Raw genomic sequence first — 23,672 nt, 5'->3', positions numbered from 1 at the left:
TTGGGAGATTGTGCTCAAAGGATAGAGGATTTTTTTTTCCTCCTTTTAATTCCCAGCCTTATTTATTTAAACTTCAAAGTTTTCCTCTTTGTTCCAAGGTTTGTTCCAATTAATATCCTTTCACCCCACCACCATAAAAAAAAAATTGGTACAGGGAAAAAAAAAACCCAAAGCTTTATTAGGGCCTTGTTGTTTTTTCTGGTTTCTCCATTTTTTTTAAAATTCCCAATTGCTTTTTCGACTAGCAGTTTTGTTAACTTTTGTTGCACTAATAAAGGAAATCTTCCCCAGAAACAATTTGGTAAGTTTGAGAGCCACCCAACAACCGCATTCACACACCTCGCCCAAAATCATGGCTTGGCGTGTTGTGTGAACCGAGGCGAAGAGGGCAGGTGGTTTTCCCTGCATCCACGTAGATCCAACCTCAGCATCTGGAAAAGTGTATCCTTTCCGCATCTCCTTCCCATTTGACATCTCGAGGCTAATGATAGGGACTAGCGACTAATTTCAGGCTTTGGAGTTGTTGGGGAAATAAGCCCCAGGTTCCCAGCAGAAACAAACATTACCGGTAAAACAAGTTTGAATTTATTGAAAAGCTGGCTTTAAACAAAAAAACAACAACAAAAGGGTTATTGGTAAGGAGCCAGGTTTGTTTGTTTGGGTTTTTTTTTAAAGAAAGAACGTAATCTGTAGCTCTGGGTGAGGGAAGTCACTGAAAGTTCGTAAGAACATTTTTGCATCCGACAAACCAGGATGAGTGTTATCCTCAACCATCCACCTCTTGCCCAAACGTCCCTTCTCACCAAGGGCTCCTCTTTCAAAAAGACAACGTTTCCTGGCCTCGCGAGACCCGGAATTTTGGGATTCGACGTTTTGTGCAGAAACCAACACGCTTTGTGAGAATGTCCCATCTCTTCCTAAAGAGGCCAGCTCTTTGGAGGCATCGTCGGAGCCCACGAAAACTTGACGACCTCTCTCAGCTCAACCAGTGAGTGAGTCAAGTACCTCTGAGCAGTATAAAATACAAATATCTCTCTCTCTCTCTCTCTCTCTCTCTCTCTCTCTCTCTCTCTCTCTCTCACACACACACACACACACACACCCTCAAACTGCGCAGTTGCCCCAATTGCACCACTCTTCCTCATCCTTGCCCCAGGCCATCACCCAGCTTGGCAGGGGATTTATGTCCAGGGACTTTGCAAGCAGGACATCTTGCAATACAGACTCCCACATCTTAGCAGCTTGGAAACGGTCCAGCCTGTTTCGCGCAAGGTGTGGAAGGCCCAGTTGCTCCATCCTGAGAGCCAGGAAGACACTCTTGGGGGGGTGGGGGTGGGAGAAGAGGGTCCCCTACTGACGGTTATCCTTGGAGACATTATGGGCCAGCCAGTTCACTTTGGTCTTCCAGCTCTCCCGGAGGGCCTCGTTGAACTTAAGCTGGAATTGCTTCCGGGCCTCCTCGTCCGTCTTCCCCAATGCCAACGAGTCCTGAAAGGTATAAACGTGACTTTAGGGAAAAAAAGCTCTTCATCTAGGTTTTATTAATAATAATAATAATATAGTAGTAGTAATAATAGTAATGAAGGTACTGAATGTAATGAAGTAATGAAGGCTACTGCTAAGCTTGTAAGCCGCCCTGAGTCTTCGGAGAAGGGCGGGATATAAATGGAATTAAAATAAAAATAAATATAATAATAATCTGCATTTCAGGTTGGATATGTCTCAGCCAGAAAAAGGTTGAAAAGAAAAAAAAAGAAACGGGCTTATCCTTGTTACTAACTTAGCAACCGTGACGAGAAAAAGGTCATAAAATGGGACTAAACTCGCTGAAGGGCAGTCTTGTTTAACAACAATTTTGGGGCTCAAGTTGTGTTAGTAAGTTGAGGACCACCAGTAAATGCAATTCAAAGAGGGAGAGACAGCTGCGTATTTCTATCTGGAACCTATTTTGGTTGTTTGCATCCACCTAGGACAGGGGTCTTCGAACTTGGCCCTTTGATGACTTGTGGACTTCAACTCCCAGAGTTCCTCAGCCAGGCACGCACGTGGGCCTGGCTGAGGAACTCTGGGAGTTGAAGTCCACAAGTCATCAAAGGGCCAAGTTCGAAGACCCCCCCTGAGAGCTAGAAGGCTTCCAGAATCATGAGATGGTCCCTCCGTCTTCGTGGTGTCTGCCGATTCTTGCCATGGGCTTCACGGTCCAACCCAAACCTGGAAGCCGTGGTCGGTGAACCCACCTCAAAACGTCTCCTCCTCACCTTGAGATACTGGATGTCTTTAGAGCAAGTCAGCTCCGGCAAGCCAGCAGCTTTCATCAAGGAGAAAAGATGTAAGAAGAGAAGGCCGTGGCCTCGGAGGATCATGTAAGCCGTTTCACAGTAGTCTCTGAATCTGAGAGGCAAAAAAAGATAAAATGGGTGGGGGGTGGGGTAACGTTGCATCCTGGACCGAGAAAGATTTGGGAGATAAACTGCCAGCTGTAAGTTGAATGGAACTGAACTTTATTTGGCCAAAGTCTGATTCGAGACACAAGGAATTTGTCTCCGGTACAGGAGCACTCTGTACAGGCAAAGCAACAGAATCATCCTTATCGTACCAATAAAAGGAGTGAGTAAAGAAGGTAGTAAGAAGGGTAAATAATATTACATCCACACGAAATGGCACCGAATGGCTTCCACCAAGTCACCAGGCTCCATCCCACGCTTACCGTTCGAACTTCTCGCTGTTGTTGGTTTTCCCCTGCTGGATCACGTGGACGAAGTCGTAGGTCAGGATGAAGGGGACCCGCTCGCGATTGATCCCAAATTTGGTCTTGAAGTTTCCCAGGAAATGGCCGAAATCAATATGGAACAACTGCAGAAGGATGGTGAAGGGAAGGAAGGGGGAGAAAAGTTCAAATTCTCAATTGCAAATCCAGCCATGGTTTTATTTTTATTTTTAAAAAAGCAGGTGTATATAAAAAGAACTCCGAATCAAATCTGTATGTAATACTTAGAAGTAAAGCAAGACAATTCACAATGCTGGACATCGCAATATGAATCAACTGCACAACTCAAGACAGTATTAACCAGCCCGTTGGATTTTTGGATTACAAAATAATATCTACGATATCCATTAATCTGAGCTTCTCTTATGGAATAAAAAGGGGAATTAACGAGGTGGGTCAGCTGTCATGATCCCAAAATACCTGGCCATTCTCTCGCACCATGATGTTGTCGCTGTGACGGTCACCAATCCCCAACACGTAGGTAGCAACACAATATCCAGCACATGAAAGGGTGAATTCCTCAATGGCTTGCTCCAGAGCATCACTACACAAGAGAGGAGAACAAACTGTTGGAGGAACATCGACTTGCCCCTTGCAAGGCAGCCTAAAAACTCACCCAGTGGTGCCCTTTCAAAGCAGCAACAGCCCCCCAAAAAACCAAGATCAAATTCCTAACCCCACAGGATGTTGTTCTCTTCCTCGCTTAAATCCATTTTAAGCTGTGCTGTCCTCGATTCTTAAAATTTTTAAGAAAGACAATTCCATTTAGTTTAAGTATCTGAAGACCTCAGAAACATCATGAGAAGATCTACTTAGGAGTCATTGAGGATCTGGGTGCTTGAGACCAGCCAGTCAGAAGCATGTCCGTTTTCCACGTGTCTTCTCAAACCATAAGATCTACCCTTCCTTCTACTCCTTCCAGCTAGATGAGTTGAGTAGGCAACTGCCAAGGGACAGGAACCTTTTGTTGAGTAACCTTCAACCACCCAGTCTCATCTTCTTAGTCCTCTCAAGCCAGGGTTTGTTTAGGCTTTTAGGACCACCATTTTATTCTAAGCCTCAAGATCCAAGTCTCCATCCCGCCATTGGCCATGCTAGCTGAGGTTTTTTGGGCGTTATAGTCCTAGCAAATCTGGAAGGGGGAATGTACTAAAGACGGCTTCCTTAGAACGTACCCAGGATTTTTGGATTTCAGCCAATTCAAGAGGGCATCCTTGTTGAAAGCAGCGGTGGCAGCCATGTTGCTCTTGTTGAGTTGGATGTTGGCGATGGTGTCCGAGTTCATCACCACTTCGATCAGCCCCATCTTGTCTCCTGTGGAAAGGCAGCCGTACGGGGTCATCCTTCAGAGGAGAGAGAGACACAAGAGGGAAGAATCAGGTCCTGCTCCAGTGGGGTGAAACTTGAGATGTTGGGTGGGTCCCAACACTGCCAAGCTCAAGTCGAGATCCAACGCAACCAAGCAAGCAATCTTGGAAGAAGGATGAGATGAAGACCAAAGAGTGGTCTGAAGAGAACTGGTGGGCATTACAGATGGAAAGATGAGGCTGTAGAAGAAGCAGGATGGAGAGGGGTCATCCACACACCCATCTAGGCTTGCACTGCACCTGCAGGAAGCAAAGTGTTAGCTCTTCGGGGCGGTGTTCCACCTCTCTTCAGTCATGACGTCAACTCACCTCAAGTCCAGTCCTTCTTGCTTCCATAAGATATCCATAAGTTGGATCATTTGGAGCGTCAACATATCCTGGCGAAGATCTGCCAAACGGGGTGGGGGGAAAGGTTGGTTTGACCCTTCATCTCTCTCTCTCTCTCTCTCTCTCTTTCCTGCCACCCTCAACTTTCTCCAATCAGAAATTACAAGAGGATGGGACTGATGTCCATCCCTTGCCCTGGATTTTTCAACTGGCCCACAAGGGGGCGCCTTGGCCAAACTGCAACTAATTGCAGAGGTGCATCTGATAACGGTAGCTAGTTTGGTGATAAAATGTCTGCAAGGAAACAAAAGCTCAGAGGCCGCCCCCCCCCCCTGGTATGCAGAATTTTTTGGCATTGCTTCAAGTCCTCTTGCAGCTCCAGCTTTTTAATACATTGCTTTTCCTTGGAGCTGAAGTCTTCATGGAAGAAGGAAGGCAGGTCCCTTTAGCTTAGCAAAAGCACCAAACGCCCGTCTTTAGGGAGAAGCTTCCTTTTTAAACCTGCACTGCAGGGGAAGTAGTAACTGAACTCATCCCAGGGCAAGGAAACGGTGTGTGAGGCCATCTAGCCTGACCTCTTACACCCGGGGGATCTTGCTAACCGAAAACTGGGTTCTTTGCTCTTCCTTACCGTCCCCGTTTTTGAATATCAAGCCGGTGCTGTTTCCGCCTGCCTCGCCGCTGTTAAACATAATCCACAGCGGTTTCATCTTCGAATCCATGACGGTGCACAGCTCTATGCTGGAAAGCGGCACACACAAAAAGAGGGGCGGGGAGAGAGAGAGACACACACACACAACTCAAATCCCTCGTTGAAAGGGGGAAGGAAAATCCTCGCTGCTCCTTAAACCGAAGAGCTGGCCTAACCCTAACCCTGCTGCTCAGTTTCAGTAAGATCGGCATTTCTCAACGTGGACTTCCAGCTCCCAGAATTCCCCTCTTAGAAAGTTGCAGAAGTTGAGAAATACCGATTTAAATCGGAGGCACTGCTGTGAGATGGTTGCTCTCGAAATTCGAATGGATGGACTGGATTGGAATGGACTGGAATGAAATGGGATGGGATGGGATGGATGGATGGATGGATGGATGAACTGGAATTGGATGGATGAATGAATTGGAATGGATGGATGAATTGGAAGGGTGGGTGGATGGATGAATTGGAATGGATGGATGAATGAATGAATGAATTGGAATGGGATGGATGAATGAATGAATTGGAATGGGATGGATGGATGGATGGATGGATGGATGGACGGACGGACAGGTTAATCTGAGCATTACAATGCCCATCGGCTTTTATCGGCTTCCCTGAATCACAACTCTCAACCAACATTAATTTCTATCATTTAACTGAGCAAAACTGGGCCAAGCCAGACTGGGGGCACCAACCACCCCGTTAATTTCAGGCCCATCCTAACTTTACCTGACTTTTGCCAGGAAGATTCGGGGATCCAGAGGGGACTGGAGGTTCGAGAGGGCCTCTTGGTAAGTCTCCTGGCGCATACAAGTATGCATGAACTCTTTGGTTTGAGGTTTGGTGTTCTTCTGAGCGCTGACCTTGATGAGGTCGTTTAGGGCCTTCAGCTTGTTGAGGGCTTCGCTCTTGAATCCGGAGGGAGAGAAAGAGAGAGAGAGACGTTAGATCAAACGGATCCCACAAGGCGCTCGCCAGGACACTGGTTGGCAATCTGCTTGAGGTTGGAAATAATAATAGAAAACTTTCTTCTCCTCCTTCTTTCTTCTCCCTTCTCCTTCTCATTATTATTATTAAATCAAACATTCCATTTCTGTATTGGAACAGTGTGTTGTCTAGGTATAGAAACACTAGAATATAATCATCATCACATTCATAGTAATCTTATTAAAATACAACCAGGTACTAGGAAATAGCAATCCTACAGAAAACTATTGGGTGAGTGCGACTGGACACACACGGAATTTGTCTCTGGTGCAGAATTTCTCAGATGCCACCTGAGTTGGCATGTGGACTCATATTGTTTGGACTTATTCCCAAAACAGCCTCCTTACCTGTTTCATCAGAGCTTTGATATGGTGAGCGCTTCCGCGGCAATAGGCCTCGAGAATCAGGCCAAACCTTAAGGCCAGCGAAGGGAAGTGCATTTCCGATCTAGCCAAACATCGAACGAGACATGAAACCCAAGCAAAACAACAAAAAACAACAGAATTTTAATCATGGGGGAGTTATCAATATACTACTACAACCGCTGGACATCCGTGGCTTATATACAATCAAGCCGGGCCCGGCGAGAGTATTTTGCACCAGCGGGGAAGGTGGATGAAAATTCCAGGAAAAAATGAATTTGTAATTCATTGACTATTCCGGCTGGCAGGGTCCAGGAAGACGGCCTTCTCTGCTGTTGTGGATTTTTAATTACTTACGCTTTTAATTTATGCACTTATAGACATATTTTTATGACTGTAAGCCGCCCAGAGTTACACTACGGGTGGCCCATAAATTTTATAAATAAAATAAATGCTACTGTGTTTGTTTTATATTTCTTTTAAAAAAAAATAATAATCTTGAATTATTGTTTTCAACGCTTAATTTTATTCACTGATTATACACTGTCCTACATCTGTAGGACAGGGGTCTGCAACCCCTCCTCCATGGACTGGCACCGGGCCGCGGCGTGCCAGAAACCCGTCCACGCAAACAAGCAAAGCCCCATCTGTGGGATGCAGGCAGCGCACAAATCCCTGCCCCCTCCGGTCCATGGAAAAACCTGTCTCCAAGGAACCGGTCCCCGGTGCCCAAAATATGGGGGGCTGCTGCTATAGGAGGTAACCAGGCTGAGGGTCAAACCTGAGACCCGAGTCCAGCCCACTTTGAGTGCCTTTCTTATTTCCCGCTCGTTTCCCTTGTCTGTTAGTTGGTCAGATTCTTGTAGAGTGCGTAAGCTTGCAATAAATCCTGAATTGCCCGAATCTCCTAATTTCCCCTGGCGCTTTGCCGATTCTCAGTTAGCCAAGCCTCCATGTTCCAGGGCAGCCTGCCCCCAAATCTCAGCTGCTGAGGAGCAAGTAAAAAAAAAAAAGCAAAGGGCTGGGAATTGGGGGGGGATGGATCTGGGAGGGGTGTGTGTGTCTGTGTGTCCGTCATCATTTCCTCAAAATTCCAAATCCCAGAGAACGAGAGTCTTAAACCGCCATGCTTCTCCCGAACCCGTTTCTCACCTGAGATGCCAAAATAGGAAATGGCCGATCTTCCGGTTGGATAAGGCCCTGCCCAGAAGGAACTTGGTTAATTCACAGTTTAAGTAGGACTGGTATTTCAGAACTTGAACCAGCTGTAGGAGGTACTGGAACAACTCGGCATCTCTGCAGCGGGAGAGCAAAGGGTTTAAACTGATAGCAACCTCGGTTGCGTAGGCATTCAGACAACACATTGAACTCCAAGGGAACAATCCTGTTTTCTAGGTTTAAAATGAAGTGGCAACCCTCCCCGACACACAATCCAGCTTTAAACTAACCCATCTTAGCCTGTTAAGGGGAGGCAGTCGTCAGATTGTTAAAACAACCTGGTTAAGCAGTTGAACCAAATAGATCTCAATCTCTCTCTCTTTACAAGATTGTTTTGAACTCCCATCCTGGGGACAGGGATGATGAGACTTGTAGTCCAATCCACCTGGGGGAGTGCCACATTCAGGAGAATGGGGAGGGGAGTTCAGCAACCCCCACCTTTCCCCCCCCTCCCCATTCACATGATCAATTTCATCTCCCCTTGTGTTTTGTTATGTACTTCATGTTTTTCTCGACACCAAAAAGATAATCAAGGCCCAAACGTATTTTGGGTCAATATTTTTCAATCTTGGCAACTTTGTACCTGGGAGTGGAAGTCTACCCCAATTCCCAGAATTCCCCAGCCAGCCAGGAATTTGGGAGATGAAATCCACCCGTCTTATAAAGTTCCCGGGGTTGTCCTGGGTTGAAATCCCCCGCCCCCACCACCCTCTTTTTAAAATAAAATCTGAAATTGTGCATACAGCACAGCTGCCCTATTTGCTGTGCTTTTCAAAACAGCTCACTCTCTTGTCTCTTCCCCCACCCCGTTTTCTTTTTCCTCAGTTTTATATTTCTTTTAAACACAAAAGACGTTTATATTTTGGGAGATGAACTCTACTCACGTCAGCTTTTTCAGGGAGTTGACGGTGAAGCGGATCACGTAAGGGTCAGGGAAGTTGAAATCTAAAAGCTCCAAGGCGCTCAGAACGGGCAGTTCGGGCCAGGATTGCAGCAAAAATATCATCTGCAAGGCAAGCAAGAGGATCAGCTCTGGATTGGGCCAAGCCTCTCATCGTCTCGTTGGCGTCCCTTCCGTCGGAAGAGCACTTAAGGTAACATTGCCCTGGCATACTGTGCCCCTAAATAAAAAAGCTTGATTTAACGGCCTGGCCTCTACAGGTAGTCCCCCACTTAACGGCCACCAATGGAGCCCAAAATTTATGCTGCTAAGTGGAACATTTGCTAAATGGGTTTTTGCCCCTGTTTTACAACCTACCTGGTCATGGACGTTAAGTCAGTGTCACGGTTAATAGTGAATTTGCCTTCCCTATGGACTTTTGCTTGTCAAGAGGTTCGCAAAAAGGGATCATGTGACACCCCCCAGGACGCTGCGACCGTCATAAATAATGCCAAGCATCCAGGTTTTCATCATGGGGAGGTTGCAACAGTCACAAGTGTGAAAAATAGCCGTAAGTTACTTTCCTCGGTGCCGTCGTAACTTCAATCGGTCATTGAATGAATGGTGTTTTGTTTTGTTTTGAAGTTGAGGGTTCTGTAGTCTTCTGAAAGCCATCAGCCTGCTTTGGAATGATGGGACATGTTGCGCAACAACCCGGGAAAGGACCACAAGTTGTGGGTGGCAAGAGTTCAGCCCTAGACTTTAAAGTCAAGACTTGATAAATGCTCTTTTTATCCAAAGAATCTGGGAAAGCTCCAACGTTTCTCCTTTAGGAAATCGTACGCAGCTTCCAGGCAAATCAAACCATCAAGACTTTGAGAGGGAAGGAAAAGCAGCCCATTTGGCGGAACGATAGCATTCAAATTTTCATGGTCCCCATTTTTGAATAACAGCCATTAACAATCCAGGAAAAGACAAGTTTCATCGCCAGCGAAATCTTTTGTCCACGGCAGATCTTAAAACTCAAATTCTTACCTGGGCAACGTCCTCGTGTTTATTCCACTTGGTTACCATGAGCAGTTTGGCCAAAGCCCCCGGATACTGATCCCGGATCTGATATCTCATTTTCCACACCAGGTCTTTCTCGTGTTCGTAGAGTTCGGTGCAAGATCTGCGCTCCAGAATCTCCTTCAGCTGCTGTTTCTAAACAGATCACAAGGTGGCAGTCAAGGGCCAGAAAGAAAACTAACAATCTGCCCCACTAAAAAAAAAGGAGGAAGTGTATTTAAAGGAAGTCTTTTTTGAAGAGGGGCTTAAAAGAGCTGTCTTTGTGGGGGGGGGAAATAAGGGGGGATTTTCAGGGATAGAAAAAGGCACCCCAAAGGGGAATCCCATCATCCCCTGCAGGACAAAGCAGTGAGTTTAGTTCAGGAGAGGAAAAGGACATACAGGATGTCTCGCGAAAAGGGTGTCGAAGCACAGCGTGGTGAGTAGGAAAGATCTTTTCTAGGGTAAAAAAGTTTTTTTTTTTTCAACCTTGAAGGTGGGTGGACTTCAACTCCCAGAATTCCCTGCCAGCAAGCCTACTCCTACAGCCAGACCTCGACTTAACCTTAACCGTCGCAAATCGGGACAAGAGTTTTCGTGGCTAAGCAAGGCAATTGTTTTAAGTGAGTTGCCCTGGATTTTATAATGTTTGCCACAGCTGTTAGGCAAATCACTGCTATTAAGGAAACCATTGCCGTCATAAAACAAATTCCAGGATCACAGACCACGCTGGGATGTGCAAAGATAAATACACCCAAGGACCCAATTTTGATCACGTGACCCTGGGGATGTTGCAGTGGTCATTAAGTGCGAGGACCGGTTGTAAGTCTTACGTTTTCCAACGTTGTTGTTAACTCTGAGCAGTCACTGAATGAGCTGTAAGTCGAGAGGACTCTCTGTGGTCCTTGACTTATGGCCACGAGGGAGCCCAAGATTTCTGTCTCGACCTGGCTTAACTGAGCCTTGCCTCATTTTACGACTTTTCTTGCCACAGTCCTTAAGTGAACCGCTGCAGTTGTTAAGTTAGTAACCCGGTCGTTAAGCGAATCTCGCTTCCTTCCCCTCCATTGACTTTGCTTGTCAGAAGGTCACAAAAGGGGATCACTGCGACCTTCATAAATCGGATGCCAAGCCTCTGAATTTTCATCACGTGACCCCGGGGGATGCTGCAACGGTCGTGTGAAAAAACGGTCCCAAGTCCCCCTTTTTCAGGGCCGTTGTTACTTCCAACGGTCAGTAAACGAACCGTTAGAGATAGAGGACCATCTGCAACCCTATCCCATTTAGACACCCGATTCCCATTTTAAGCAGAACTTCTGCACGGCATCCCAGATGCGGCTCAAAACGTCTACGAGACTTGAAAATAGTTGTTGTGTGTTTTGTGCTGACCTCTTCTGGATCCTCTCCTGGACCGCAGGCGCAATGGCCGTTCTGCCTCTTTTCTAAGATCTGAAACAATTAAAAAAAAAGAAGAAGAACACAAAGGTGGTGCTTGAACACGGTTTGTCCTTCAAGAAAGATGGGCCTCAAGAGAAAAACGGCTTCCACCGCTCCCAGGCTTTAATTTACCAAGAGACCCAACTTCCTTTATGTCAGGGGCCTTCAAGCTTGGCCCCTTTGATGACTTGTGGACTTCAACTCCCAGAATTCCTCAGCCAGGCACGGGTGGGAGCTGGAAGTCTACAAGTCCTCAAAGGGCCAAGTTTGAAGACCCCTGCTTTAGGTTTGATATCTTCTAGAAATCTTCAAATTTTGTCTTTGGGAAGACAGAAGTTGGAAGAAGAAGAAGAAGAATCCATAACAGGGTTTCCACCTGTTTACATGAATAAATTGAAATTTCAGATGGAAAAACAGTGACGTTTGGGCAGATCCAATGATGGCGTACCCCCCCCCTTTGGGGAGGGTGCAAACCCCCCCTCCCCCCCGGATCTTATTAATTTGGGAACCAGAAGATCCAGATCTGATTCAGTCGCCCTCCTTGCCTGCCTTTGGGCACAACCTCAGGCCACGAACAGCAAGAGAAAACCAGGCGTTTGCTCGTTACCTGGGACACACAAAAAAGCAGCAGGGAAACACACCCACAACACATGTGCGCAAGATCGTCTCACCTGTCTCATGGAAGGATAGTAAATCGGATACAACGAAATCCCGGGGAAGCGGATGAAAAGCGTGACGGCGCTCTCGCTGTTGGGATTGGTCTGGATCGTGCCCGTCGGGTTTAACAATTCTCCCTTCTCATCTGGAAGACAAAAAAAGAGCCGGAGCTGTAAAACGGCCCCACCAGTCGGGCCGCTTCGAGTGCAGAGCCTCACTTGGCTAGGTTTGTGGACTGCCGTAATAACCCTGTTTGCTTGGAACAAACCACCATCAGGACATTATTCCACCCCGTGCCCTGCGCGAACCAGGCCTCCCTATCCGATTCGGACAAATCCCAGTGAGAAACCGGTTCACCGCGAAACTGGCGGAGACAACGAACTTCTCGCTTTGCAAAGCTATCCATTTGTCCGAAGAACAGAAGGCAACAGCTGTTTGTGCCGTCAGGATGATGAGTCAGCGGTGCGCGGCGGCGCTAAACTGCGACTGGCGGACAGCCGAGCTGAGTCGAGCCTCCATATCTACGAACAGGCCCGTATTCTCCCTAAGTGACGTGAGGAAAGGACTCCCCATCCACAGCAGCCTTACCCTGGTGGGTTTAGGAAAGACCTCCAGCCTCGAGAAGAGATTAGACAAGACACTTGTCTGAAACGGTGTGCGGTTTCCTGCTTGAGGAGGGGTTGGACTAGAAGACCTCCAAGGCCCCTTCCTTCCAACTCTTGCGATTCTGCAATTCCATCTTTCAAAACCTGCTTTTTGTCTTTCAGGCCTGTTTGATTTCGCCAGAACCCGGATGGATTTAAATACGAATAACGGAACTAAAGGAGCACACTCATCCCACCGGGGGGGAAAAAAAAAGAAAAAGAGAAACGGGTGCGAATTTCTCCCACCTGGGAAGGCTGACCACATGGGTAAGACGCATTCTCCGGTTTTCAGCTGATTCTGGTAATCAAAGAGCATCACGTTCACCCAGGCCAGCGGGCAGTCCTAAAAGAAGGGAGGAAAAAGGACGGTGGCAGGGATGATGGGACTCGTGGTGATCATGGGACCGGCAAAAGACCAAGACAAACCATCCCGGGCTGGGCTGGGGGGGGGGGATACACGTTCGTTTTTCTAAACCCAACCCCGTTTGGTCTGCCTTTTCGCTCCGGTGCCCGGCCCGCCCCCCTCCTGCTTGTGGTATCCTGCTTGACAGGCGACCGTTAATCCGGTTTCGACAAGGATCAAAAAACAAACAAAAAAAACCCCCCCCACCCTTTGCAGTGTACACAAGAGAGGGGCTCAGCTGCAAACCCAGTTTTTGGGGTGCTTTCACACTGTTGGGGGGGCCGAAAGCCCTAACAAGCAGGCATATACATAGAATGAAGGCTACTGCTAAGCTTGTAAGCCGCCCTGAGTCTTCGGAGAAGGGCGGGATATAAACGGAATTAAAATAAAAATAAAATATTCCTTTCCAAAGGCAGGTTGCGCCAACAAGCTAACAAAAGTGCCTTCGCTTCCTTTCCTCCCCCTGCTTCTCCTCCTTCCCTCCCTCCCTCCTTTGAACCAGCCAGAGTGAGTCAGGGCAGGAGAAACGGGCTACTAAGGCTACTAAGAACCAAGGGCGGTGAGTAACTCTGGTGGATGGGCTCCAGAGAGTAGATGACTAGGCAAATTTGGAGGAAATGGAGAAAGCAGAGGCCGCGTGACTCAGCAAAAGGCACCAAAAAAGAGCGGCTCAGTTCTAGGAAGTCCCAACACCTTTCACTTCACACACACACACACACACCAGCCGCCTTTGGCAGCTGCCACAAGGCTGTCTCTTGGCGCACTCTCGGCTTTCTCTACCGGGAAACGAAACGAATCTTTTTAACATCTGGAACCAAGGGGAACTTCTCAGGAAGCAGCCCTTTTTTTGTGCAGATGTCAACGAACACACCAAAGTTGTTAAATGAATCACTGGTGGTTATAGGAACCTGGCTTCCTCCCTCCCCCTTCCCCCTTGACTTGGCGGGTCAGGTCGTAAAAGGGGGAATCCCATGACCCCACCCCCGACGCTGCAACAGTCATACAGTATGAACCATTTGGCAAGCATCTGAATTTTATATAGGTAAAGTAAAGTTTCCCCCGCACATGCGTGCTAGTCGTTTCCGACTCTAGGGGCCGGTGCTCATCTCCGTTTCAAAGCCGAAGAGCCAGCGCTTGTCCGAGGACATCTCCGTGGTCATGTGGCCGGCATGACTAGACGCCAAAGGCGCACGGAATGCTGTTACCTTCCCACCATAGTGGTCCCTATTTTTCTACTTGCGTTTTTACGTGCTTTCGAACTGCTAGGTTGGCAGAAGCTGGGACGAGTAACAGGCGCTCACTCTGTTACGCGGCACTCGGGATTCGACCCACCAAACTGCCGACCTTCCGATCGACAAGCTCAGCGTCCTAACCCACTGAGCCACCGCGTATACATATATACATATATACACATATACACACACACACACACATATATATACACATATACATATACATACATACATACATACATACATATATATATATATATATATATATATATATATATATATATATATATATATATATATATATATCGTAAGTCACTTTCCCCCCCCCCCCAGTGCGGTTGTTAACTTCGAATGGGTCCCTTTTGTGAGTTGAGGGCTGCCTGCATTTTCCCCAACTCGGGATCTGCGAGAGGAACGTTTGAACCCCTCAACTCAGCGGACGCGCTCGTTCAGCTTCCTTGCAAGCGGTCTACCCTTGTTTGCACATTGGCGCCCGCGAGGACCCCTCATTTTGCATGAGTGTTCCTCCCCTCCCCATTTGGGATTATTTTGGAAACCCCGAATCGGTGCAACTAGATCTCTTTCCTCGCTCAATTTTCTAACTTAGCCCTTATAAACAGAAGAACGCCGAACATCCGACATCCCTTAAAACTCCGCTGAAGATGTTACCTAGCCTGGTAACGAAACGTTTGGAAACCAAGCACTGGAAACAAACCTTCATTTTCAAATTTCTAACAGGCAGGATGCACAAATCACCGTCCCTTGGAGGCAAAGGGTGTGTTTTAGACCAGGGGTCTCCAAACAGCTGTCTGAGATGGTATAGGCTCTCCTGCTTGAGCCGTGGGCTGGACTAGAAGACCTCCAAGGTCCCATTCTATTCTATTCTATTCTATTCTATTCTATTCTATTCTATTCTATTCTATTCTATTCTATTCTATTCTATTCCAGGCAACTTTAAGACTTGTGGAGCTCAACTCCCAGAGGTCCTCAGCCAGCATGTCTGGCTGAGGAATTCTGGGAGTTGTAGTCCACGAGTCTCAAAAGTTGCCAAAGTTGGGAGACCCCTGTTTTAGACTTGCAAGTTGCGGTTGCTTCCAATGTGGGGAAAACTTTCCAAAGCTGCGTTTCCCACCTTCTTGGCTGGTGTTTTTTTTTGTTGTTGTTTAAAAAAAAAAATACTTTCCCAGGATTGTGCCTCCTCGGCAAGGAAGGGACTTACGGCTTTTTTCGATTTTTTCTTGGTGGACCTGGCTTTTTTCGCTTTTTCCACCACCGAGTAGAGGGCCAGGCAGAGCCGCGCCATACGGGGCAAGTCGCTGAGGTTAATGTCAAATTTCAACATCTGATCCCAGGCGGGCTCGGAGCAAACGTTGGCTTCGGTACTGGTCATCATTTTACACAGCATCTCGTGACCGTGGTAGAGTCCGGCCTGCACGACCAACTAGGAAAATAAAGAAAGAAGAAGGAAGCAAAGGCCTAGCATGATTTTTTAGGACGCTCGTAATATAAGCCCCACCCCCAAAATAAGCCCCAGTTAAGATCGTCAGCCAGATGGTTGCATTTAGTACCGTATTTCCCCCAAAAGTAAGACCTAACCATAAAACAAGACTTCTGACTTAACGGTTCTTTTCTAGAGATCAGCAATGACAACAATCTTGCTTCTAATGTCCTCTCTGCTATGAGGATAACAGCTTGCCTTATCTCATAATATTATACGTTATTATATTGTAAATATAAGCAGGCATATACATAGAATGAAGGCTACTGCTAAGCTTGTAAGCCGCCCTGAGTCTTCGGAGAAGGGCGGGATATAAATGTAATAAAAATAAATAAATAAATAAATTATAAACGTCCTCTAATAATAATAACAACCCTGGCCAGTTTGCAAAAGGACAGCTCAAGATCATAAAACCCGAAGCAACCCACTCCCAATTTGATGGATGTTATTTGGAATCTGCACTAAATTCAGGAAGGAAGTAACAAGTGCGATCTGCAAAAAAAAAAAGCAATGAAAAAAAAAACAACTTTGAGGTTTCTTATTTCCTTCTACCCCTAGAATTTCTCCATTTTTTTCTTTTAAAAAAAAAATAAATTCCGGAACTGTGTCTTCAGAGCACTTTTTTTTAAAAATTATTTACTTGCAAGAAGCTGCATTTTAGCGTAAGTGGAAAGGAAGGAAAACTTTTTTAAAAACGCACACACACACGCACACACACGGACACACACACAAAACTGCCCATAAACAGTTTCTAAGAAGTTCATTTCTGGCTAATCCGCGCTGCGCCCTCACTTCCTGTAGTGAGAAAAGTTCGACCGCCAACTTAGAACTGAATGAAAAGAGTTTTAGAAAGGAAAACACACACACACACACACACACACACACACACACAGTTGCCTGGTTTCGAGCTTCTCATCGCATCGCAGGTTTGGTTAAATGCGAGTCGTAAACAAATCCTGAGTGGGAAGGTAGAAAGCCGCAGAGCGTCTAGCCGAAAGAAAAAGAGGAGAAGAAATTTTTTTTTTATTTAAGACGACTTACTTTCATTCCTTCGTCAGCATTCACCTTGCTGCAACGCAGGAGTTCTACATAATAGGGCTGTTCCAGGGACCACAGAGATAGCTAATCAAAGGGAACAAGGAAAGGAGAAAAAGTGTGGAATGGGTGGCTAATTCTGCATTTGGTTCAGCCTGCTCCCAAAAGGGTAGCCAGCCCCTGCTGTATTGTTTCAACTTGGTCCACAGTCTTAAAAGTCAACCTTGAATTAAAATCTTCCTTCCTGCCTCCCAAACACCCCTACGAGGTAGGGCGCATCAGAGAAAAGTTGGGAATTGGAAGAAAGCCGTCACCAAGCAGGAACGAACTTGCACCAGATTCCCCCAGGGAACTGCTTCATTTCCAAACGATAATAATAATAATAATAATAATAATAATAATAATAATAATAATAATAATAATAATAATAATAATAAACAGATTTCAACCAATCAATCCGAGTAGAGTTGGAAGGGACCTTGGAGGTCCTCTAGTCCAGCCGCCTACTCAAGCAGGAGACCCTATACCCTTTCAGACCAGTCTCTTCTTAAAAGCCTCCAGTGTTGGAGCATCCACAACTTCCGGAGGCAACTTCGGTCCCACGGGTTAATTGTCCTCGCCGTTAGGAAGTGTCTCCTTAATTCCAGGTCGTTTCTCTCCTTGATTGGTTTCCACCCATTGTTTCTTGTCTTCTGATGCTTTGAAAAATTAAGTTGACCCCCTTCCTCTTTGCGGCAGCCTCTCAAATACTGGAACGCTGCTATCTTGTCTCCCTCCCCCCCAAATCCTTCTTTTCTGAATTTGAAAAAAATCACCCCCTCTGTTTGCAACAGTGGTGAAAAAGGAACATTATGGGTTACCTTCTGCTTTGGGCCCGGAGACAGTTTTGGGGCTGTTTTGGGGGGATGCCCAAGTCCGTTGCTGTGTTCTTCCCGCAAAATCAGAAGAGAAGATCTGTGGACCATAATGAGGTGGGGGACGAAACGCCGGTGGAGGCACTCACGGATGTACTGCGAGGACAGAGCAGATCCCGTCAGTGCCTGGAGCAAAACTTCCCAAGGCTAACTGAATCACGGGGGTCCATTTAGAATAAAATGAAACAGGGCTCAAATCCCAAGGCTAGTCCCTGAAGCAGAATCCTAAGAACCTGGACAGGTTTAAAACCACACTCAAGATTCTAGCACCTGTGGAGGAAAGGAGGGACGCAGCCCCCCCCACCCCCGTTTACCTTCAACAGCAAAACGGAACGAGGCATGCCTTCCAAAGGTGAACGGGTTTAGCTAAGTCGTTTTAATTCCTTCCTCGTCCCTGGGTGGGGATGCCTTGAAATTCTCAGCGATTCATGAGGACTAGAAGGCCAGGTTTGGGGCTCAACGGGGTCGAGAGTCTTAAGCTGCATCCCAGGTCAGGCGGCGTAAGGAAGACGCCAAATTATCTAAAGCCGTGTGTTTCTGAAACCGGGCCGCTTTGAAGACGGGGCGGGCTTCAACTCCCAGGATTCCCCGGGCAGCTATTGTTTCGATTTCGCTGTCTGGGGCATCATGGGAGTCGAAGTCCGCCCCACCTTCAAAGCGGCCCAGTTTGAGAAACACGGCGTTACGAGGATGGTGTTTCAACCTCGCAAGGGGGGAAGAAGACACACCTGGAATTGGAACAGGGGATGCTGTCCGTAGATGTACTCGCACTTCCCGTCCACCTGCAAGGTGTACTCCTCAACGGGGCTGACCCTTTGGTGACGGAAAATGGTGGCTTGCTTCTTGATGGCGTAGCTCATCAGCGTGACGGGGAACTCCTTCAGAGAAACCAGGAAAGTGAAGCTCTCCTGGACAATCGAGGAAAGGCCAAACGTTACTCTTTCGAACCCTCCCCGCTGCTTCCCCATTTAAGGACAGGTAGTCCTGGATCACAGAATCAGGGCTGGGAGAGACCCTGGAGGTCCTCTAGTCCAGCCCCCCTTTCTCAAGGCGGGACCTGTTGCCGTCCTCAACTCATAACAACCGTGCCCCATCCGAACTTGCAATCGCAAGGAAAACGTGACCTGCCACACATTAACGGCCATTGCGGCATCCCCGTGGCCGAGTGATCGGAATTAGGACCCTTGGCCGCTGGGTCGCGTTTAGGACGGCAGCAGTGTGCCGGGGATCCCGCGATTTCCCCCCTTTTGCAACGGGCAAAAGTCAACGGGGAATCCAGATTCACTTAACAGCCGCGTGACTTAACGACCGCAGTGGTTCCCTTAAACCCACGTGGCAAGGAAGGTGGTCAGACAGGGCGAAAGCCACTCGACGGATGTCTCATTGAAGCTACAGAAAATTTGGGCTCAATTGTGGCCGTAAGTCGAGGACACCCTGTATTTCGCACTGGTTCGGCCCCCTTTCCCTCCCCCTCCCCCCCTTGATCAGGTCTTTGCAAAGAAGCCAGGATCTGAAGGAGATGGGAGGTTAAGAAATGGAAGGGAGGGAGGGAGGGAGGGAGGAAGAGAGGGAGGGAGGAGGAAGGAACGGAAAAAGGGAGAGGAAGAAAGGAAGGATCAAAAAGAGGAAGGAAGGGAGGGAGGGAGGGAGGGAAGGAAAGAAGGAGGGAGAGAGAGAAAAAAAGCATTTCAGATTTACACGTTAGCAAAAGCATTGTCAGTTTGGCTGTCCATGATCTAGGATACACACACACACACACACACAAAAATCTTTGCACTTTTCCACACACTAAAACGATCTCCGTTATCTTTTATCAACAGAGCTTCGGGAAGCGTGCGAATTTACCCCTCCGGATTGAAATTTGACGTTGACAAAAACGGTCTTGCTGGGCACGGGTAGAGTCGGCCTCCCGCCGAGCCCGCTCAGGGTGGGCTCCAGTTGAACTGGGAAGCAGTACTCCATCCAGCTTTTCCAGCTGAGCTGCTGGCGCTCGGCCGCTCTCTGCTCGCAGTACTCTTGCATCTCGGCCCGGAAGTCGTCCACCTCGGGGTCCGCCAAGGAGTCAAACTCGTGCAAACCTGGAATAGGGGACAGGATGACCGTTTTCCTAAAAACGGCAGCCTACCGCATCGGGTCTACGCCCTCCGGCAAGGTAGGCCTTTTGTTTCTCCCTTCACAGCCTTCAGGTTTCTAGTCCTCCTGAAAGCATGGACGATCCGCTGGGCCGGGAGTCAGATGCACGAGATTGGATTTGACTGCAAATCTTAGGAAACAGGACAGACATTTGTGGGAAGCTGTGCGGAAGCCTCACTTCTGCTGCCTTGGCCCATTTCAGGAAGGCAGGGCTGGTTTTGTTAGACGGCCTGAGATTTGTTTAGGGTTTTTTTCATCCGCTTTCAGGATTAATCATTATGGGCTGTAATTGTCAATAATATTTCCTGTCTTCTCTTAATGGCTTCGATTATACTGTGGGGTCCCTGGTGCACCCCGAGATGGGTGGTTTTCTTGCAGACGTTTCATGACCCAACTAGGCAACGTCATCAGGGCTAGAAGGAAGTGGGTTTGCGCTGATGAGGGTACCCAGTTAGGTAACGAAACGTCTGCAAGGAAACCACCCAGCTCAGAGAGCACCAAGGACCCCACAGCCATTGTCCTCCTCCTCCCCCTCCTCTTCCTCCCACACCCCACTCCTTTCTAGCACTGATGATGTTACCTAGTTGGGTCACCAAATATCCTCTCCCAAGGGCACTTTGGGGCCTTCCCGAAGAATGGAAACCAACGTTTTATTCCCTCCAACAGCCCTGCAGTGCAGGGCATATGCCTCTTTCAGCCGCCACCACCACCACCAACCTTTGCCAATCAGGAGGCTAATCTGGGAATTGAGCAGTTTCTTCGCCCGGTCCCCTTCGCGGGCCACCAGTCGCAAGACCGGTAGGAAAGGCTGGACGTCACAGAGACGTCTCTGCTCGTCCTCAAGTTCCTGCTGCTCTGCGGCTTGGTTGATGCAGGTGAAGACGTACGAATCGGGGGCGCTGAGCATCTGGAAGAAGGGCTCATACTGGGCCTGGTGCCAGACCACCTGGGAGAAAGTGGCAACAGCAACAGCACTTAAGACTTGCATACCGCTTCGCAGTGCTTTGCAGCCCTCTCTGAGCGGTTTGCAGAGTCAGCAAATTGCCCCACAACAATCTGGGTTCCTCGTTTTATCCACCTCGGAAGGATGGAAGGCTGAGTCGACCATGAGCCGGTCAGGATCGAACTCCAGACTGTGGCAGAGTCAGCCTGCCACAGGGCTCTTATATAGCAATAGCACTTAGACTTATATACCGCTTCACAGTGCTTTACGGCCTCTCTGAGCGGTTTGCAGAGTCAGCAACTTGCCCCCAACGATCTGGGTTCCTCGTTTTACCGACCTCAGAAGGATGGAAGGCTGAGTCGACCGTGAGCCGGTCAGGATCGAACTGCTGGCAGCGGGCAGAGTTTAGCCTGCAATGCTGCATTCTAACCACCGCAGATCACTGCAGCCGTTAAGTGGAAAGGTCGTTAAGCAAACCAGCTCCCCTTATTATTGACTTTGCTGGTTAAAACCCGGCTGGCAAGGTTGACGTTGGTCAATCAATCGCCTGACCGCCGGGATGCTAGTCTAACCCACTGCCAAGCACCCCAGTTTTGATCGCGTGACTGCGGGGATGGGGTGAAGGCCGTTGAGTGCCAAGACTGGTTATCAGAGCCCTTGTAACTTCAAGCTGAACGAGTGGTGGTTAAGTCAAGGGCTCTCCCGCTCCTGAATCGTGGCCGAGAACGGACCTGGGTTGTTGGTTTTGAGCAGCTGGACGAAGATCAAAGAGGAGAGGACCGTACCTTTTTGATGGCAGCCAGGCTGGCATGGCAGGAAACAGGGAGGGGCAGGTAGATCCCGGTGGGTAAAAGGAAGTCAACCATAATGGTGTAATTGCTTTCCTTAGACCAAAATTCTGCTGGGCAATACATTCCTGGCGGCATCCTTCTCGTTACTCAAAGCCCACCTGCGGCGAAACGGAAGCGGACATTTTCATTCCTGCATCTCTTAAGGAGATCCTCAGCCATCCAGATCATGCTTGGCCCAAAGGTGGATTCATCCCCGCAAGTTCTCTTATTTTCACCAAGAAAGACAGGGGGGGTCCCCCTGGTCTTCGAAAACACCCTGGTGGGTCCCTAAAAAAGAAGCCTTTTTCTTTTCTTTTTCCCTCGTTACACCATCTTTCTTTCTTTCTTTCTTTCTTTCTTTCTTTCTTTCTTTCTTTCTTTCTTTCTCTTTCTTTCCTTCCTTCTTTCTTTCTTTCTTCCTGTTCCCCTCCTCCCCATTTTCAATTCTCCTTTTAAAAAAAATTCTCTTTGTTATTTTACACTTTGATGAACTAATAAACACGTATTATAAAAAAAAAACCTCAAACACCTTTCGCTGGTTTCCTAAAAATAAGCTTTTTTCTTTTCCTTTCCCCCCCTACTTTATATACCACATTGTCCCTTTCTTTCTCTCACCTGCCCCAGTTTTCTATTTTTTTAAAAAAAGATTCTCTTTGTATTTTGTACTTTGATAAGCTAATAAAAATGCATTATAAAAAGAAAACACACACGGGTGATTTCCTAAAAATAAAGCTTTTTTTTCTTTCTTGTTTACGTTGATCTGGGATTTCTTTCTTTTTTTAAAAAAAAAAGCTGTTTTTGCTGAGGATTTAGATTAATTCTGGGTCTGCACTGTGGCCATTCTTACTCACTAAGCTATGGACTTGCCATTTCAGCATGGAAATAAAAGAACGAGGGGATTGTAGAGAAAGGGACGGAAAGAATCTAATAATTGGAGAGCAGACCAGCTGCGGAGGGAAAAAAAACTCCCGTCACAGAGAGAAATCTTCGCTCTTTTCTTCGCTGGACCGTCGGCTGGTATCTGTGAGTCATTAGATATAAATATCGTTACTGATACTTTATGAAACGTATCAATTTGTAATCATATATATGACAGCCGGAGAACCCAGCACCACAAATGGGCTTACTAAAACCAAGCTATTTTCTACACTTATTGCAGCAACACCGCTGCGCAGTGCAAGTGGTCCTCAACTTACGACCACAATCGAGCCCACATTTTCCGTTGCTAAGTGAGACAAGTTGTTCCGTGAGTTTGGCCCCTCTCTCGCCACATTTGTTAAGTGAACGACTTGCAGCTGATAAATTAGCAATATTTGCCGCCCGTTTCAGAAAGCTGGGCAAGAAACGAGGTCGTCGGTTATTTACGGTCAAACTTTTCCCAACTTTTAATCTACCCAGATGTTGCCTCCTCAGCTGACCCCAAGAAATGCAACCTGTTTTTTTTCTTGTGGCTTTTTTTTTTTTGCTCCAGTGTATTTTTTTTTTTTTGCTCAAATGTATTTTTTATCTCTGGTTTTGTAGGGAGGGGAGAAATTAAACTTAAGCTTGTCATTGCAGTTTGCAGGTAGATAAAAAAGCTCTTGAGCCTCCAGGGTGGCCGATGAAAAAACGGGATCTCCCAACATTTATTCAGCACAACCGACCACGTCTATTTCCTTTCTAAATCCTATCCTCAGATTATTTGGCGGGGGAAGTTAGATTATATTGTCCCGCATTGCCCCCAAAGCAGAATTTAAGGGGGATGGGCCCAAGGCAGAAAGGGGGTGGAGGAAAAAAAGAAGAAGCTTGTGAACCAGATGTCCTGGACAGTACAAAAGGAGATTCCTGAGAGATGATTCATTTATTTATAAAATGTGCATCTCATCTCGGCCTTTTTCTTTCTTTTTCAAACTACTCCAGAGTTGAAATGACTTCACCGCCCTCCTTCTCAGGCCCAGGGGAGGTGATTCCCCCAGTCTGCCAAAACAGATCTGCTAAATCTTCTAAAACCCAGCCCATCCTTTCAAGCCTCCTAACTTTTCTGCATTATTAATGTCTTCCCCATTCCTTTGCAAGCCCTTTGCAGCCTCCTGCGAAAATCGCAATCAATCTTTTCCACCGGTCGTCTTATCCGGCTTCATGTATTTCTCAGCTGAAATGGTATTTCAAATCTGCCGGCGTTGCTTTACACCCTATTTCTGCAGAGGCATTTTTAAGATCGAGTTGGACCCGCCCGAATGTACACAATTTTTTTACACCAGAGAAACCTAGCAGCATCTTAGTGCGGCTCACTTGGCTTTATCCCCCCCCCCCAGAAG

At 47.3% G+C, this 23,672-nt stretch overlaps 1 protein-coding gene and 2 long non-coding RNA genes across 6 annotated transcripts in view; 2 read left to right on the top strand and 1 right to left on the bottom strand.

The window, feature by feature from the left end:
- Positions 1–510: 510 nt before the first annotated feature.
- Positions 511–23,672, bottom strand: part of PIK3CD (phosphatidylinositol-4,5-bisphosphate 3-kinase catalytic subunit delta) — a 26,901-nt gene continuing 3,739 nt past the window's right edge. For 2 of the 3 annotated variants that reach the window (XM_083375603.1, XM_083375602.1), the window contains exons 2-23: positions 21,331–21,494; positions 20,320–20,548; positions 19,315–19,547; positions 18,198–18,377; positions 17,416–17,565; positions 16,562–16,642; positions 15,242–15,463; positions 12,634–12,730; positions 11,758–11,888; positions 11,039–11,098; positions 9,638–9,805; positions 8,607–8,728; positions 7,657–7,800; positions 6,490–6,589; positions 5,885–6,063; positions 5,093–5,202; positions 4,444–4,522; positions 3,943–4,110; positions 3,188–3,311; positions 2,708–2,853; positions 2,259–2,391; positions 511–1,488 (exon numbers count right to left, since the gene is read on the bottom strand). In XM_083375603.1, coding sequence (XP_083231729.1) covers positions 1,351–1,488; positions 2,259–2,391; positions 2,708–2,853; positions 3,188–3,311; positions 3,943–4,110; positions 4,444–4,522; positions 5,093–5,202; positions 5,885–6,063; positions 6,490–6,589; positions 7,657–7,800; positions 8,607–8,728; positions 9,638–9,805; positions 11,039–11,098; positions 11,758–11,888; positions 12,634–12,730; positions 15,242–15,463; positions 16,562–16,642; positions 17,416–17,565; positions 18,198–18,377; positions 19,315–19,547; positions 20,320–20,548; positions 21,331–21,471 — 3,135 coding nt within the window. In that variant the 5' untranslated portion in view covers positions 21,472–21,494 and the 3' untranslated portion in view covers positions 511–1,350. Of the gene's footprint in view, positions 1,489–2,258; positions 2,392–2,707; positions 2,854–3,187; positions 3,312–3,942; positions 4,111–4,443; positions 4,523–5,092; positions 5,203–5,884; positions 6,064–6,489; positions 6,590–7,656; positions 7,801–8,606; positions 8,729–9,637; positions 9,806–11,038; positions 11,099–11,757; positions 11,889–12,633; positions 12,731–15,241; positions 15,464–16,561; positions 16,643–17,415; positions 17,566–18,197; positions 18,378–19,314; positions 19,548–20,319; positions 20,549–21,330; positions 22,256–23,672 lie in introns of those variants that run through there. The other variant, XR_014493995.1, reaches the window with a different exon arrangement.
- Positions 8,740–19,397, top strand: LOC310647982. Of its 2 annotated transcripts, none has more exons than XR_014493997.1 (3): positions 8,740–8,816; positions 12,511–12,654; positions 19,290–19,397. It is a non-coding gene; the product is annotated as an uncharacterized lncRNA (long non-coding RNA). The 2 variants fall into 2 exon arrangements; XR_014493998.1 differs by lacking the exon at positions 8,740–8,816 and adding an exon at positions 12,120–12,396.
- On the top strand, positions 19,487–22,646 carry LOC310647983. The gene is made up of 3 exons (XR_014493999.1): positions 19,487–19,621; positions 22,251–22,398; positions 22,535–22,646. It is a non-coding gene; the product is annotated as an uncharacterized lncRNA (long non-coding RNA).

This window comes from Vipera ursinii, assembly GCF_947247035.1.
Source record: "Vipera ursinii genome assembly, chromosome: 17".
Lineage (NCBI taxonomy): Eukaryota > Metazoa > Chordata > Lepidosauria > Squamata > Viperidae > Vipera > Vipera ursinii.
Note: the sequence above shows the minus strand (reverse complement) of the source record. Positions and strands in the feature narration are given on the sequence as shown.